The sequence below is a fragment of the Equus caballus genome, chromosome 2, assembly GCF_041296265.1.
Source record: "Equus caballus isolate H_3958 breed thoroughbred chromosome 2, TB-T2T, whole genome shotgun sequence".
In the NCBI taxonomy this organism is placed as follows: Eukaryota; Metazoa; Chordata; class Mammalia; order Perissodactyla; family Equidae; genus Equus; species Equus caballus.
In genome coordinates, this window is record NC_091685.1 from 73,074,908 (window position 1) to 73,091,297 (window position 16,390).

General features: G+C 32.7%; 1 protein-coding gene across 10 annotated transcripts in view; it reads left to right on the forward strand.

Annotated features, from left to right (window-relative positions):
- The window catches only part of LOC100067608 (probable ATP-dependent RNA helicase DDX60), a 108,310-nt gene that overhangs the window by 45,115 nt on the left and 46,805 nt on the right, over positions 1 to 16,390 (forward strand). For all 10 annotated transcript variants that reach the window (XR_011434673.1, XR_011434674.1, XR_011434675.1 and 7 more), the window contains exons 19-24: positions 259 to 354; positions 4,931 to 5,046; positions 11,976 to 12,115; positions 13,837 to 13,946; positions 14,046 to 14,150; positions 14,737 to 14,862. Coding sequence is in view for 4 of the 10 variants with exons in the window: in XM_014737740.3 (XP_014593226.3) it covers positions 259 to 354; positions 4,931 to 5,046; positions 11,976 to 12,115; positions 13,837 to 13,946; positions 14,046 to 14,150; positions 14,737 to 14,862 (693 nt within the window). In the remaining 6 variants the exon portion in view is untranslated. The remainder of the gene's footprint in view (positions 1 to 258; positions 355 to 4,930; positions 5,047 to 11,975; positions 12,116 to 13,836; positions 13,947 to 14,045; positions 14,151 to 14,736; positions 14,863 to 16,390) is intronic.

The following is a 16,390-nucleotide window of genomic DNA, read 5'->3' on the forward strand; positions in this document are numbered from 1 at the left end:
TGATGATTTCATATTGTCAGTGTACGATGTGGGAGACTATTTCTTGATGAATTGAACTTAACCCTTTTTGAATGTACTAACAGCAACATACCTCTGTGACACAAATTTGTTTTATTTTTCAAAAATGAGATTATTGTTTTAATGGAAATATCAGTATGAACATACTGTGTCATCCAAAATATTGTATTAATGTTTAAAAGTTAAAACTTGAGCTTTTTAAGATAATCAAGGCCATGATTCCCTAATTTTTTTTAACAGATATTGGTGACAGTGCCTCAGTGTTTGGAAATACTCCTGCTATCACCTCATAATCAAAAATGGGTGAAAAGAATGAGATATGTCATATTTGATGAGGTATGCCACCTTTCATTACAATTATCCCAACTAAATATTTGTATGTATATAAAAACATATGTAATTCATGTATTTTAATAAAATGACAATTATACATATAGTTATTAAAATAAATGTTAATTCAGTTAATGGAGGGGGTAGAATTTATGTGCTGATGGTAAAAGATAGATCTGGAAGGAGCTGAGAATAAGAAAAATGGAAAAAATTCTAGGTCAAGAGTGATAGTAGCAGGGAAAGAGTATCTCACAAATCATTGGACACATCGTGACTACTTAGTAATAGATTTTTTCTTTTTAGCCAAAGAAATTTTAGCCCACTGAACCAACTGTCTTTTAAGGGGTACTTTCCTTTTTCCTATCACCAGATGCATTGACGACTGACATCAGCCATGTTTTCTTTTTTGCTGGTTAAAAAAATGCATCATTCTATGGCTAGGATTAGTTTGATGAATACCACCAGGAAGGAAATAAAAAGCAGAATACAGATAAGCAAAAAAACAAGCAAGCAGACTGAAACAAGCAAACAAAATAGGGAAGCTGTAAATTTAGGAAGATGACATGTAATTTGAACATTAATTTTGAGTTATTTTCTAACACATGTATGTATTCTTTTCTAATACATTGACGTATTTAGCACTATATGTTAATCCTATAACGCTGCTTTAGCAGTAACATTGAAACGTTTCTTTTTGAAACATTGAAACATTGCATGTATTTATCATTCAGTTTAAAATATGTTTTAATTTCCATCATTATTTAGTTTTGATCCATTGGTTATTTAGAAGTATATTTCTTAATTTTCAAATATGTATATTCTTTACTATAGTTTTTGTTTTGTATTTCTAGAATGGTTACATTTAGGTCAAGAATATGTCCTTATATTTTTCATTCTTTGAAATTCAAATTAATAAATAATTTTCAAGTCAGCAACACTCAGTGAGAAAATGAGATAAAAAAGCATTTTAATAGCATTTATAATAGCATAAAATATATGACATACTTTGGAATGAGTCTTTAAAAAGATATGCAAGACTTTTATAAAGAAATCTTTAAACTTTGCTGAGGGATATTTAGAAAGAATTTTAAAAAACAATAGTAAAATGAATAGAGAACCTGGAGAAATAGTCCATGCTTTTGTACTGGAGAATTCAATATTATGATTATGATTATGATTATGACAGATTAATTTGGACACACTAATTATTATGACCTCAAATTGTTCTATAAATTGACTGCAATCACAAAAATATCAGAATTTTTTCCCGTCCTATGATAGTATGTGTATATGTGTGTGTGTATACATGAGTATGTGCGTGTGTTGGGGGAGGAAGAAGTTGATTGCCTGATTCTGAAATTTACATGAAATTGCTAAAAGGAAAAAGTAGTCAAGACACACTTGACAAAACAGATCAAGGTGAAGAAACCAGCTCTGCCAAGTATCAGGGTTTATTATAGACCTATGGTAGTCAAGACAACATCTATTTGTCCATAGACAAATGGGCCAGAGAGCCTAGAAATAGAACTACACATAGACATTTTATTTAAGGAAAACACGGCACTGCAAACAGTATTGGAAAAATTGGGAATCTATATGGACAATAAATAAAATTAGATCACTTCCTCACATCATACCCAGACATCAATTTCAAATGGTTTAAAAGCACCAATATGAAAGCAAATGAATGAAACTTTAGAATATAATATCTGAAGAGAATATCTTCATTACTTAGGAGTACAGAAAATTCTCTTAAACAAGACACAAAAAGCGCAAACTATGAAAATAAAATAGATGAACAAATTTGACTACATAAAATTAAGAATTTTTATTCATCAAAATATCATTAAGAGAATGAAATGACAAGCCACTGAGTAGAAGGTTTTTGTAATTTATAACTGACAAAGAACTCTCATTAAGAATATATAAAAACTTCCTTTAAAATGTTAAGAGAAAAGCCACTCACAAAAGGAGATTTCCAAATGTTCAATATGCCCCTGAAAAGGAACTTAACTAAAATATAAATTAAAATTACAATGAGATACATCCACCAGACAGTAAAAATCAGAATCTGACAGTGTTAAGTGTTGCAAAGGAAGTGGAGCGATGAGAAGGCTCATGCCCTGCTGATGGGTGCCTCTTTGGAATCTGTTTTGACAAAATCTAATGAAGATGACACTGCTTCATGAGTAAGGAATTCCAATTCTAGCTATACATCTAGGAACTAGGAAAACAAGATTTAGGATCTTCAAAAATAAGACAATTAAAAAACTCCCACACAAGTGGACTAGAAGACATGGATAAAATGTTCATAGCAACAACTCAAGTGTCCATCAAAGTGGAAATAATAAGCAAAATGTGGTACATTCATACAAGAGACTAGATAGAGCAATGAAAATGAGTACAACATAGAATAATCTTAAAACCGTAATATCGAGCAATGGAAGCTAGACACAAAAGGACACATGCATGTAATTCTAATTACAAAACCTTATTAAACTGGCAAAATCAACATACATTGTTTATGAATACACACATGTCTATATGAAGAAGTATAATGAAAAGAGAGTCATAATTTTATTGGGGAAATTTTTTTATTCTCCCCAAAGCCCCCCAGTACATAGCTGTATATTCTAGTTGTAGCTCCTTCTAGTCCTGCTATGTGGGACGCTGCCTCAGCATGGCTTGATAAGTGGTGCTAGGTTCATGCTCAGGATCTGAACTGGCAAAATCCTGGACCACCAGAACATAGCCCACAGACTTAACCACTCAGCCATGGGGCTGGCCCCAGAAGTCATAATTTTAAAAAAGCAACATAGCAACTATGAAAGGATGCTGTTGTAATATGGACTTCTGAGGTGCTGGAAATATTTATCTTGATTTATGGGGATGTTTGCTTTACTTTGTTAATCTGAACATTTCTTTGTTAATATGAAAGTCTACATTTTATACAACTTACTGAATGTTATATTTCACCATAAAATAAAGGTTAAAAAAGAATACAAAGATTGACGGATGTAAATCATTATATTACACATATTGCTATGCATAAAATTATAATAGCTACCTTTATTTTAATGTTTACTACAGATATTTATTCTAAATGATTTTCAGCTATAAAGCCACTTACTCTTCAGAAAAAAAACCTGTGAAGTAGGTACTATTATTATGGCTACTGAATTGAGGCAAAGAGAGATTAGCTTCCCAAATTCATGCCATGTTAAGTGGTAGAGACAGGATTAGAACACAGGCAGCCTACTTCCATTTTCTGGGCTTTTAATGCTTTTAAAATGCTGAGTACTTTTCTGAGCTTTTAATACAGCACTGGCATACAGAGCTATCCTTAATATAAAAAATAAGATTAAATGTTCTCAAGTGTAACTCTGAATAAAAAAGCTTCAAACTGTTTATGTAAAATTATGTTAAATCTTATCTTTTGCATCTTTGCTTAAAATACTAATAAGTGTTTCTTACAAAGTGCTCACTTTATCATTATAAATTCCACGTTCCTCTCTGATTTATCATTCTTTGGCACAACAAACAAACACTCCTAATTGTACTTTATTAAAATGGCCTGTTATCAATATATTTCTGATGTCCTTTACATGTGTTTTTCTTTTTCGTTTTCTCCTATTTTGACTAAAAGCTCTTTGAAAACTTCTTTTTACCTCTCCACAGTATCTGTTTCATAGTGACCCATAAAGGAGAAGTTCTTCAGTAAAAATCAGAAACAAAACATAAGCATTGGACTTTTGAAATTGAGTGATTTGGTTTTTAAAATTTTTTAAAATTCTATTAAACGTAGAGTATAATATATATAAGGATCTAATTTTACTATATAAAAGTTTATTATTGGTTGAGAACCTTACAAAAGTTATTTAAAATCAAGTCATGTAAAGTTGTTTTGCTTTCATATATTATTGTTAACTGCACATATCATCGTGACAAATATAACAATGAATGAGCTAGTCACTGCACTCATCTCGCCCCATTTATAGTCAGGGGACTCTTGGGCATTCTTGAGATTTCTAACAAGTGTAGACTAAGTGCTCTACATACATTTACAGACTAAAGCCTGGAGTAGTCAATTTATTTCAAATTAATTTATTTTATAAGCATTGTTGTCTGTATTGCAGTGGTGGGATTAGTGACACATGAGTAAATTTTTTATTTTTATAGATATTTTTCTTCATCCTATTATCTTTTTATGACGATCTGTAATTAGGCCATTATTTCGTTTATAAATAAGAGTTGTAAAATGTATTCTTTTGTTTGTTTTTGCTTATAGTGTTATTACCATGGCCTGTAATAATCTTTATTCTAGTTCAGCTATTATAATGCATAATAGAGTGTCATCTCTTGATACACTATTAATAAATAATCCAATTATTGGCACATTCAAATCCACTTTAATTCCTCTCAAATTCGTGTTGGTTTGTTTGACTAAGTTTGTCAGTGGGTGAATGAACGTTATCGAATGTGGGGAGAGAAGGGAGTAATAGGTTCTGATAGCACAATCTGTTAACATTTTGGAAAAAAGGGTAACTGATTTTACACTAAATCTATTTAACCACATTGACAGGTTCACTGTCTTGGGGGAGAAATTGGAGCAGAAGTTTGGGAACATCTACTTGTTATGATTCGGTGTCCCTTTCTGGCACTTTCTGCTACTATCAGTAATCCTGAACATCTCACTGAGTAAGCCTGAATTTTACATTCATTATTATCACTATTAATGGGTAAGTACTTCTATTCAGTCATGGCTTATTTAAAATCATCTCTAAAGAGGGGCTGGCCTGGTGGCATAGTGGTTAAGTTCATGCGTTCAGCTTCTGTGGCCCGGGGTTCACTGGTTTGTATCCTGGGCACGGACCTGCACACTGCTGATTAAGCCATGCTGTGGTGGCGTCCTACATACAAAATAGAGGAAGATGGGCACAGATGTTAGCTCAGTGACAATCTTCCTCAGCAAAAAGAAGAGGATTTGCCATAGATGTTAGCTCAGGGACAATCTTCCTCACCAAAAAAAAAAAAAAAAAAAAAAAATCTCTAGAACAAAACAAAAAAGTCCTTTTGAGTAAATCTTGTTTTCTTTGAGTTGGTTTATATTTAACTAGAAAGCATTTCCTCTCATCCTTTTGACTAGATATAATTTACATACTTACCTGATCCCTGAAGAATGTTGTGTGAGGGTGATTTAATTTTCCTGTTTATAGTTTGATATTTAGATTCTCAGAGAACAGCATAAAGCAGTTTAAAACTATCCATCCAATATACTTTGCATGATACTTTCCTGTGCAAAACACCAAAAAACGTTTTCAAAATGGGTCAACACGTATAGTAGAAATGGATATAACTGCTATATTGGGTCAATGCATTTCATAAGGAACTTCAAAGTATTCATTCTTGGTGATTGTATAAAAGTAACAATTGATTAAACTATGTGACTATAAATAGAGTTTTTTTCATTTTTATTAACAACTTGTTTAAACTAATAAAACTGGCAGTTCACCCATTTGTCATGTCCCCCACCCACTGCCTCGGGCAACCACTGATCTCTTCTCTCTATCTAAGGTTAATTTTTTTTTAGATTGCATTATTAAAGAGATTCTATGGTATTTGCTTTTCTCTTAGCATAGTGCCCTCAAGGTGTATCCATGTTGTCAACACTTGCAAGATTTCATTCTTTTTTATGGCGTAATAATATTCCATTGTATACATATACCACAATTGCTTTATCCATTCATCCATGATGGACACTTAGATTGTTTCCATATTGTGGCTATTGTAAATAAAGCTGCAAAGAAAATGGGGGTGCATATATCTTTTCAAGTTAGTATTTTGTTTTCTTTGGATAAATACTCAGAAGTGGAAATTTTGGATCCTATGGTAGCCCTATTTTGAGTTTTTTGAGGAATATCCATACTGTTTTCCATAGTGGCCGCACAAATTTACATTCCAACCAACAGTACACAAAGGTTCCCTTTCCTCTACTTCCTGAGTAACACTTGTTATTTCTTGTCTTTTTGATAATAACCATTCTAACAGGTGTGAAGTGCTATGTAATTGAGGTTTTGATTTGCATTTACCTGATGATTAGTGATGTTGAGCTTCTTTTCATGTACTTGTTGACCATCTGTATATCTGCTTTGGAAAAATATCTAGTCAGATCTTCTGCCCATGTTTTAATTGGATTGTTTGGGGTTTTTTTGCTAATGAGGTGTATGGGTTCTTTATATATTTTCGATATCATTTCATTCTTGGATATATGATTTGCAAATATTTCCTCCCATTCAGTAAGTTACCTTTTAATTTTGTTGAAGGTTTCCTTTACTGTGTAGAAGCCTTTTAGTTTGATGTAGTCCTGCTTGTTTATGTTTGCTTTTGTTGCTTTTGCTTTTGGTGTCAGATTAAAAAAAATCATTGTCAAGACCAGCGTCAAGGAGCTTACCATCTATGTTTTCTTCCAGGAGTTTTATGGTTTCAGGTGTTATGTTAAAGTCTTAAATCCATTTTGGGTTAATTTTTGTGTGTAAGATAGTGGTCAAGTTTCATTCTTTTCCATGTGGCTGTCCAGATTTCCCAACACTATTTATTGAAGAGATAGTCCTTTATCCATTGTGTATTCTTGGTTCATTTGTCATAAATTAATTGAGCATATATGTTTGAGTTTATTTCTGGGCTCTCAATTCTGTTCCACTTATCTATGTGTCTGTTTTTATGCCAATACCATATTGTTTTGAATACTAGAGCTTTGTACTATAGTTTGAAATTAGGGAGTGTGATGCCTCTAGCTTTATTCTTCTTTCTCAAGATTTCTTTGGCTATTTGGGGTTTTAGTGGTTCCATTCAAATTTTAGGATTATTTATTCTATCTCTTTGAAAAATGCCATTGGAATTTTGATTGGGATAGGAAGATAGAAGCCCCCAAGGCCCAAGAAGGCCTTGCATGCCCACCAAGGTCTTGTTGTCCAAAATGGCCAATAAGAAGACAGAAGCTGAGAACGAGAGGTGGGGTAGAGAGAGACTGAGATTCTTCTGGAGTTTTTATTCCCCTTAAACCCATCACTCTATTTATAGATATTATAATCTATTTATCAATAAAGACTTCTTTTTTTGCCACAGAAAAATGTAGATTTTAATCTACATTGAATCTGTAGATTGTTTTGGGTAGTATGGACATTTTAACAATATTGATTCTTCCAATCCATGAGCACAGAATATCTTTCTAGTTACTTTTGTCATCTTCAATTTTTTTCTTTAATATCCTGTAGTTTTCAATATATAGGTCTTTCACCTCCTTGGTTAAATTTATTCCTAGGTATTTTATTATTTTTGATGCAATTGTAAATAGGATTTTTAAATTCTGAGATTTCATTATTAGTGTATAGAAAAGTAACAGATTTTTGTGTATTGATTTGTATCCTGCAACTTTCATGAATTCATTTATTACTTCTAACAGTTTTTTGATGAAGTATTTAGAGTTTTCTATATATAATATCATGTCATCTGCACATAATGACAGTTTTGTTTCTTCCTTTCCAGTTTGGATGCATTTTCTTTCTTTCTTTCTTTCTTTCTTTCTTTCTTTCTTTCTTTCTTTCTTTCTTTCTTTCTTTCTTTCTTTCTTTCTTTCTTTTTCTTTCTCTCCCTCTCTCTCTCTCTCTCTCTCTCTCTCTCTCTCTCTCTCTCTTTCTTTCTTTTCTTTTTGCCTAATTGCTCTGCCTAAGACTTTCAGGACTATGTTTTTAAAGGTAATGACGGTGGACCTCTTTCTCTTGTTCCTAATCTTAGAGGAAAAACTTTTAGCTTTTCTTTGTTGAGCAGGATGCTAGCTGTGGGCTTGTCATGTATGGCCTTTATTACATTGAAATACATTCTCTCTATACCCTCTATGTTGAGAGTTTTTATTGTAAGTAGTTCTTGAATTTTGTCAAATGCATTTTCTGCATCTATTGAGCTAATATGATTTTTACCCTTCATTTTGTTAATGTGGTATATCACATTGATTGATTTGCAGATGTTGAACCATTCTTGCATCCTTGTAATAAATTCCACTGGATCGTGGTGTGTGATTATTTTAACGTATTGTTGAATTCAGTTAATATTTTGCTGAGTATTTTTGCACCTATGTTCATCACAAATATTGGCCTGTAATTTTCTTTTCCTGTAGCATCCTTGTCTGGTTTTGGTATCAGGGTAATGCTGGCCTTAGAAAATGAATTTGGAAGGGTTCCCTCCTCTTCTACTTTTTGTAAGAATTTGAGAAACGTTGGTATTAATTCTTCTTTGAACGTTAGGTAGGATTCACTAGGGAAGCCATCTGGTCCTGGACTTTTGTTTGTTGGGAGGTTACTGATTACTGATTACCTTAGTAGTAATAGGTCTGTTCAGATTTTCTATTTCATCATGAATCAGTCTTGGTGGGTTTAATATTTCTAGGAATTTGTCCGTTTCTCTTATGCTGTCCAATTTGTTGGTGTAAAATTGCTCATAGTAGTCTCTTATGATCCTTTGTGTTTCTGTAATATCAGTTGTAACATGTCCTATTTCATTTCTGATTTTATTTATTTGAGTCTTCTCTAACTTTTTATTGGTGAGTCTAACTAAAAGTTTATCAGTTTTGATTATCTTTTCAAAGAACCAGCTCTTAGTTTCATCAATCTTTTCTATTGTCTTTTTAGTCTCTATTTCATTTATTTTTGCTCTAATCTTTGTTTCCTTCCTTCTACTAACTTTGGGTTCCATTTCTTCTTTTTCTAGTTCTTCATGTTATAAAATTAGGTTGTTTATTTGAGACTTTTCTTGTTTCTTGAGGTAGGTATTTATTACTATGAATTGTCCTCTTAGAACTGCTTTTGCGGCATGGCATAAATTTTGATATATTTCTATTTTTGATTATCTCAAGACATTTCTAAAAACTTCTCTTTTGATTTCTTTGACTCCTTAGTTGTTCATATCATGTTATTTAATCTCCACATATTTGTGAATTTTCCAGTTTTCTTCATGTAATTAACTTCTAGTTTTATACCACTCTGGCTGGAAAAGATGCTTGATATGATTTCAATCCTCTTAAATTTATTGTAACTTGTCTTGTGCCCTAACATATGATCTATCCTGGAAAATGTTCCATCTGCACTTGAGAAGAATGTGTATTTTGTTACTCTTGGATGGAATGCTGTGTAAACACCTGTCAAGTGTATCTGGCTGATGTTTTCATACTGATTTTCTGTCTGGATGACCTATCCATTGATCTAAGTGGGGTGTTAAAGTCCCCTACTATTATTGTGTTGCTGTCTATTTCTCTCTTTGGGTCTGTTAATATTTGCTTTAAATATTTGGGTGCATTACAAATGTTATATCCTCTCATTGGACTGACACTTTATCTTTATGTAATGCCTATTTTGGTCTCTTTATGTGGTCTTTGTTTTAAAGTCTGTTTTGTCTGATATGAGTGTTGCTACTCCAGCTCTCTTTTGGTTTCCATTTGCATGGAATATCTTCTTCCCTCCCTTCACTTTCAGTCTGAATATGTCCTTACATCTAAAGTGAGTCTCTCCTAGGCAGTATAGATCTTGTTTTCTTAATCCATTCAACCATTGTATATCTTTTGATTAGAGAATTTGTTCCATTTATATTTAAAGTAATTGTCAATAGGTATGTACTTATTGCCATTTTGTTAATTGCTTTCTGGCTGTTTTTATAGTTCTTCTCTGTTCCTTTTTTCTTCTCTTGGTCTCTTCCTTTGTGGTTTGATCACTCTCTTTACTGGTATGCTTATGTTCCTTTCTCTTTTTCTTTTGTGGATATACTATAGGTTTTTGCTTTGTGGTTACCAGGAGGCTTACATATAACAACTTCTATCTATAATGATCCATTTTTAAGTTGATAACAACTTAAGTTTGATCCCATTCTAAAGCTCAAAATTTTTACTCTCCCCTCCCCACATTTAAGTTTTTGATTTCACATTTTGTATCTTTTTATCTTGTGAATACCTTAACTAATTATTGTAATTGTGGTTATTTTTTACTATTTTTCTCTTTTAACCTTCATATTATCTTTATAAGTAATTATTTCACTACCTTTACTATATATTTACCTTTCCAGTGAGATTTATTCTTTCATATGTGTTCTTGTTACTAATTAGCACCATTTCTTTTCAGTTTAAAGGCGTTACTTAACATTTCTTGTAAGGTCAGTTTAGCGATGATGAATTCCTTAGGTTAGTTTGTCTGGAATACTCTATCTCCCCTTCAATTCTGAATGATAACTTTGCTGTGTAGAGTATTCTTGGTTGGAAGTTTTTTCTTTTAGCACTTTGAATATATCGTGCCACTCCCTTCTGACCTGCATAGTTTCTGTTAAAAAATTTGCTTACAGTCTTATGGGGGTGTCCTCATATGTAACAATTTGTTTTTCCCTTGCTACTTTTAATATTCTCTTCTGTATTTAACTTTTGACATTTTAACTATAATGTCTTGGTGTGGGCCCCTTTTGCTTCATATTATTTGAAACTTTCTGCGCTTTCTGGATCTGGATGTCCCTTTCCTTTCACATGTGAGGGAAGTTTTCAGCCATTATCTCTTTAATAAGATTTCTCCTCTTTTCTCTCTCTCTCCTGCATCTGGGAGTGCTATAATGTGAATGTTGGTTCACTTGATGTTGTCTCACGAGTCCCTTAAGCTGTCTTTACGTTTTTTCTTTCCTTTCTCTTTTTGCTTCTCTAGTTGGGTGAGTTCTACTTCCTAGTCTTTTAGTTGACTGATCTTTTCTTCTGCTTCATCTAGTCTGCTATTGAAGCCCTCTATTATATTTTTCTGTTCAATTATTGTATCCTTCAGCTCTGTGACTTCTATTTTCTACTTTCTTATATTGCCAATCTCTTTGTTGAAGTTTCCTCTGTGTTTATCTATTCTTTCCCCAGTTCAGTGAGGATCTTTATGATGATTACATTGAAGTCTTTATCAAGTAAATTATTTATCTCTGTTTCATTAACTTTTTTCCTGCGTTTTAATTTGTTCTTTCATCTGGGACATATCCCTATATTTCTTCATTTTACTGACTCTCTGTGTTGTTTCTATGTAGTAGATGAAACAAACCACCTCTCCCAGTCTTGAAGGAGTGGTTTTATGTAGGAGATGAATCTTGTCATTCAGCCTGCCCCAGCTCTTGGTTGTCTCTCAAATCTCTGTGCTTGTCCAAGCAGCGTATTATATTTTTGATACCTCCAAGTAGTTGAGAATGTGCCAAGGCCTGTCAGTGTCCCAAAGGGGAGGATCTCAGCACCTAAATTCCAGCAGCTAGAAGCCAGACTCTCAGGAAATTGCTTTTAAAAGTATGCAAATATATAGTCTTGTGGAATTGCAAGCATAACCTCCACTGGCCACCAGAGCCTGGCAATCTAAAGGTGTCCCCTAGGCAGCAGTAGCCAAAATCGGGGCGCTAGGTGGGTGTATAGGCTAAACTAAAATATAAATGTAATTTTATAATGTAAAATATAAAGATAATTTTAGTATGTTCAATGTTTAGAGATTTTTACTCTCAATTTTAATGATTTTTCTTAGAAAAAATGATATTATAGATTTGTTTTTCTGTGACAGTAATGCTTTCTTTTTTTTAATAACTAGATGGTTGGTGTTAATTAAAAGATACTGGCAACATGTTGAGAGCACAATGGAAAATTCTGGTTCATCACAAAATGCCCTGAAAGCTTCAAAGAAACAACAAAGAAAAAGAATAGAAAAGTCATCACACATAGTTAGACTGGGTATGAATATCTTAACCTCGGAGAAGGGGAACTCAGAATTATTGAGTACACTTGATGTGCTTGCAACATAATAGGGCATCTCATATATGCAAAGCAACTTGGTCCTTACTATAACTCTGAAAGTTAGATCAATTTTACTTTCATTTATAGAGGAAATAAAATAAGTAAGAAACTTAGCTATTGGAGATTAAGTAACATGCTAAAGTCCACACAGCTAACTAATGGTGACTCTATTAAACTTGGAGATTAAGCTCTTTCCAAAGATTATTTATTTTGAAATAATGGGAATTCCTGCATAATGTTGTGTGGTTTAGGATGCAATTATAGCAAGGATATTTGTTTCACTTTCTATTTTGTAAGAAAAAGTTAAAGCCAAAACATATTTAGAAGGCACTTTTGGCTCACTGAAAAATGTTTGCTTCAGAATATCCTGTTTCACTTGTGGTCTAGTTCTATGCTATCATTCCACTTTCATGAATTTTCTTGACATTTGGATTATTCATTTTTCCTCATATCTTGCCTTTACTTTTTCATTTCTTTTTCTGGAGTGACCTTTCCACTACACTTGACTAAATCTTATCTATTATTTCAAAGATATTTTCTAGAGGCACAGCTCAAATTCTACCTTAATCCTTTCAGTTCAAGTGCCATACTGTATCCTACATTATGAAATTTTCTACTGTCTAATGTATTTTTATATGCCCTATTTTCTTTGGAGAACACTCATATTATATATATATTTTTTTAAGTACATAGACAATATTATATATAATGTGTATATTTGTTTTTATCCATGGCATAATATCTTATACTTTAAATGTACCACAAAAATTTAACTACTGAATCGATGAATGTTGCTATATCTTTTACATGTAACTATTTTCATGAAAATTCTCTGAAGTAGTATAAAATCATATTTTCTGGCTATTTTCCAACCAAAAGCTGCAGATCCCCCCATGTGACATTCATGCTGTCACCTGACAAATATTAAAGTGCCTAATATGTGCCAAGCCCCATTTTAGTCCCTAGGGATACAACAGGAAACAAACTCCCTGTTTTCATGTAGCTTAAATTCTAATGTAGATGTAGAGATTAAATAAGATTTGTAATAAACACATTTAAAAATAAAATGAAATAAATAGCATGTTAGGTAGTGGTAAGTGCTAAGAAAAATATAAATCCTAGTGCCTTATTAATAGAGACATTTGGGATATCAGCTTCCTAGATTTAAAATAAAAATGGACAAGAGAAAAAAGAAAACAAATTTCTGTGACTATTTCTGTGACCTGGTAATCTTATTCTCAAAGACAGAGAGATAGTATAATAATAATAGTAATAGTAAAACCTAATGTTTATAATTAAAAATTGTATGATTATATATCTATTTACTTTTCCCATGCCCCACTACAGAAAGTCATGCTTTACAAGAATACGCAGAGAAATAAATTATAAAATCATAATTAAATACTAGGAACTGAAAAGCAATGATAGATTATAATTGAAGATTAAGACCAGGAGAAGTAAAGCACAGATCGACAGTATATGTACGTTGAGTCCTCTTTCAAGGTTCTTCCCAATGCACAGCAGTGTTTCTAGTGTTTTATTGACTATAGATTCATGCATAGGTATCCCTAGGCCTACTTATAATTGTAAAATCAGAGTTATATCATTGTTTTGAAAGCAAACAAATCTTAGTGATCATTTCAATCCTGTATTTACAGTATGGTACAAAGAACGATACAATGATCTAGAAAAGTATGTGTGTTCTCTAAAAGATAACGACTTTCTCATTGAACACTATCACCCATGTGCTGCACTTACAGTCAATCATGTAAGTATAAACGACTTTGGAAAATGAGTATGTATCCAGATTATTAAAAATATGCATATGGGATATAAAGTTAATAATGTTGTATTTCATGGTTTTTAGATAGAGAAATACGGAATCCCTTTAGACCTTGGATTTTCTCCTCGGGAAAGCATACTGCTTTATGATGCTATGGTACATGTTTGGCCAGAATGGCCAAGAATGCAGGTGTGTGTATATATATATATATATTCTATGACTGACAGCTCTAGTCCTTTGGCTGTGGCAGTCCATCAATAATGAGCAAATTCATGAATAGTATTTGTTCTGGTACAGCATCTCTGATTGTTAAGAGTATAAACTCCAGAGCCACAGTATTTCAGAATTGGGTAAATTAGTTAAATTTTCTATATGTTTGCTTTTTCCCTGCCAAAAAGATAATAATTTCTGCTTTGTAGGGTTATTATGAAGAGTAACTGAATTGTTATTTATAAAATGCTTAAAATAGTGCCTTGCCATGGTAAGAAAAATACGTATGTTTAAAGTAAACATGTTAGGAATTTTCTTTTATCTCTAAAGCTAAGACAATATTTAAAAAATTACATTTTCGTAGATTCTAGTGAAAACAGGATAATATGCAACCATTAGATAGAGAACAGAACAGTCAGTCTATTTGCAGTTAACCCTGTAACTGGTAACTGAATATGGTTGGATATTGACTGTTTGAGAGGTTTATTTCATATTGGAATATATGGAAAACTTTAGAAAGGATGGTAACTGTTTTTCTTTGTATTTGTGGTTCTCCATTTTCAAGGAGTTAGAACCTGAAGAATTCAGCTGCTTCAAAAATAAGGTAGTCATCATGAGGGCAGATGCCAAGAAATATGAAGAGGAACTGAAAAAGGAAGTGATTCATTGGACTCAGCTGGACCGAACCAAGGTAGTTAAAACCATTTAGGATTTATTTAAAGAAAAGATTAATATAAAACGAATCTGACTTTTTCATTTAGGTTCAGGGGAATCACACATAAAGCTCTTGAGGATTTGAAGATGGATATCCCATTACCACGCATTGCAATTCTACTTTAAATTTAGTTAGCTAGTCATGGAAAAATGCAAAGAATCATTACTTGAGCTCTAGCCTGGACAACCCACACATGCTGGAACCATGTCCTTTTTGAATCTGCGTTTCAGACAGTTAAACCCAGGTTGGGCTATTTCTTTTCATAAAAGGTAGGACTTCTCTGATTTTTGAAACCACTGGGTCATTATCTTGATTCTCTTTTCCAATATTTCCCAAAGGAAGAACTTTTGTCTGTTTACTTGTTTGGTTAGGTAGGTGCTCAGCTTCTCTCTGTCACCAACAAACTGAATAGATAGGAGAAATTTTAAGTATTATTTATCTTATTTACTTTAAGTTCTATTCTTTGACTTTACTATTTTCTGGTGATAAAAAATCCCAATGATACTTTAGCTCCTGAAAATGAGTACTACAATATCTCAATGGTATTAGCAGTGGCACTTGCCCAAAGTTACCCAGGACTATTCACTGAACCATTAGAAGGAAAGAAATATGGATGAACTCGTTCACATATGCTGACATGTAATATCGAATAATTTTGACCACTTGGGGCCCTGTATCATGGTTAAGATGTGATCACTTTTTGATCAGCATCGTCTCAAGTAATGGAAGCAGGATTTCAATACATCCCTACCTCCCAACTTCTCATTCCATGTAGGAAGGAGCCCATTTTTTCTTTTTAAATTTCAATTACACATTGACTTGGGAAGACTGCCCAATCAGTGAGTCTGAAAACTACCTAATGTCAAGAATTACTACTATGTTAATAGAGGTTTTCATCACTAACTGCTTTTTAAAATCATCTAGGGAGCTTGGTCTTATCTCTAAAAATTCTGATCTCAGCAGCCTTGCATGGAGGTGGGGCACTGGAATTTTATAACAACATTCTAGGTAATTTTAATGTGCAAGCAGAGTTGAGAATCTTTGGTCTATCATTGCCATTATCTGGCTTTTAACACACTTAGATGTATAGATGCCAGCCTAGATCAAATTTAATTTTACTAAGTCCCCTTACTTTGCCATCTGCTAAGAGGTGGCAAACCTCTAGGCTCCAATTAGTTCCATCCGATACCCTCTCCAGCAGGCACTAGCCCATATATTTCCTTCCCTTATGACATGCTGTGCTATTCCTAACATGAAAATCCTCTTCTCATCTATTGAATGTTTGTTTGGTCATTTTACACTTTTTCCACCTAAAAGTTTAGTTTAAAACATTTCTTTTTCTTGTTTTTTATTTTAGATAATTCTGTTAAAAATATTATTTATAAACCAATAGGCATGTATAGGATATAAATTGAATGAGTAAATGAATCAAATTATCTCTTAATTTTGTCTTTTTACCAGCCATCCTCTGATATTACAAGTCATGGTAAACTAAATTCTGCTT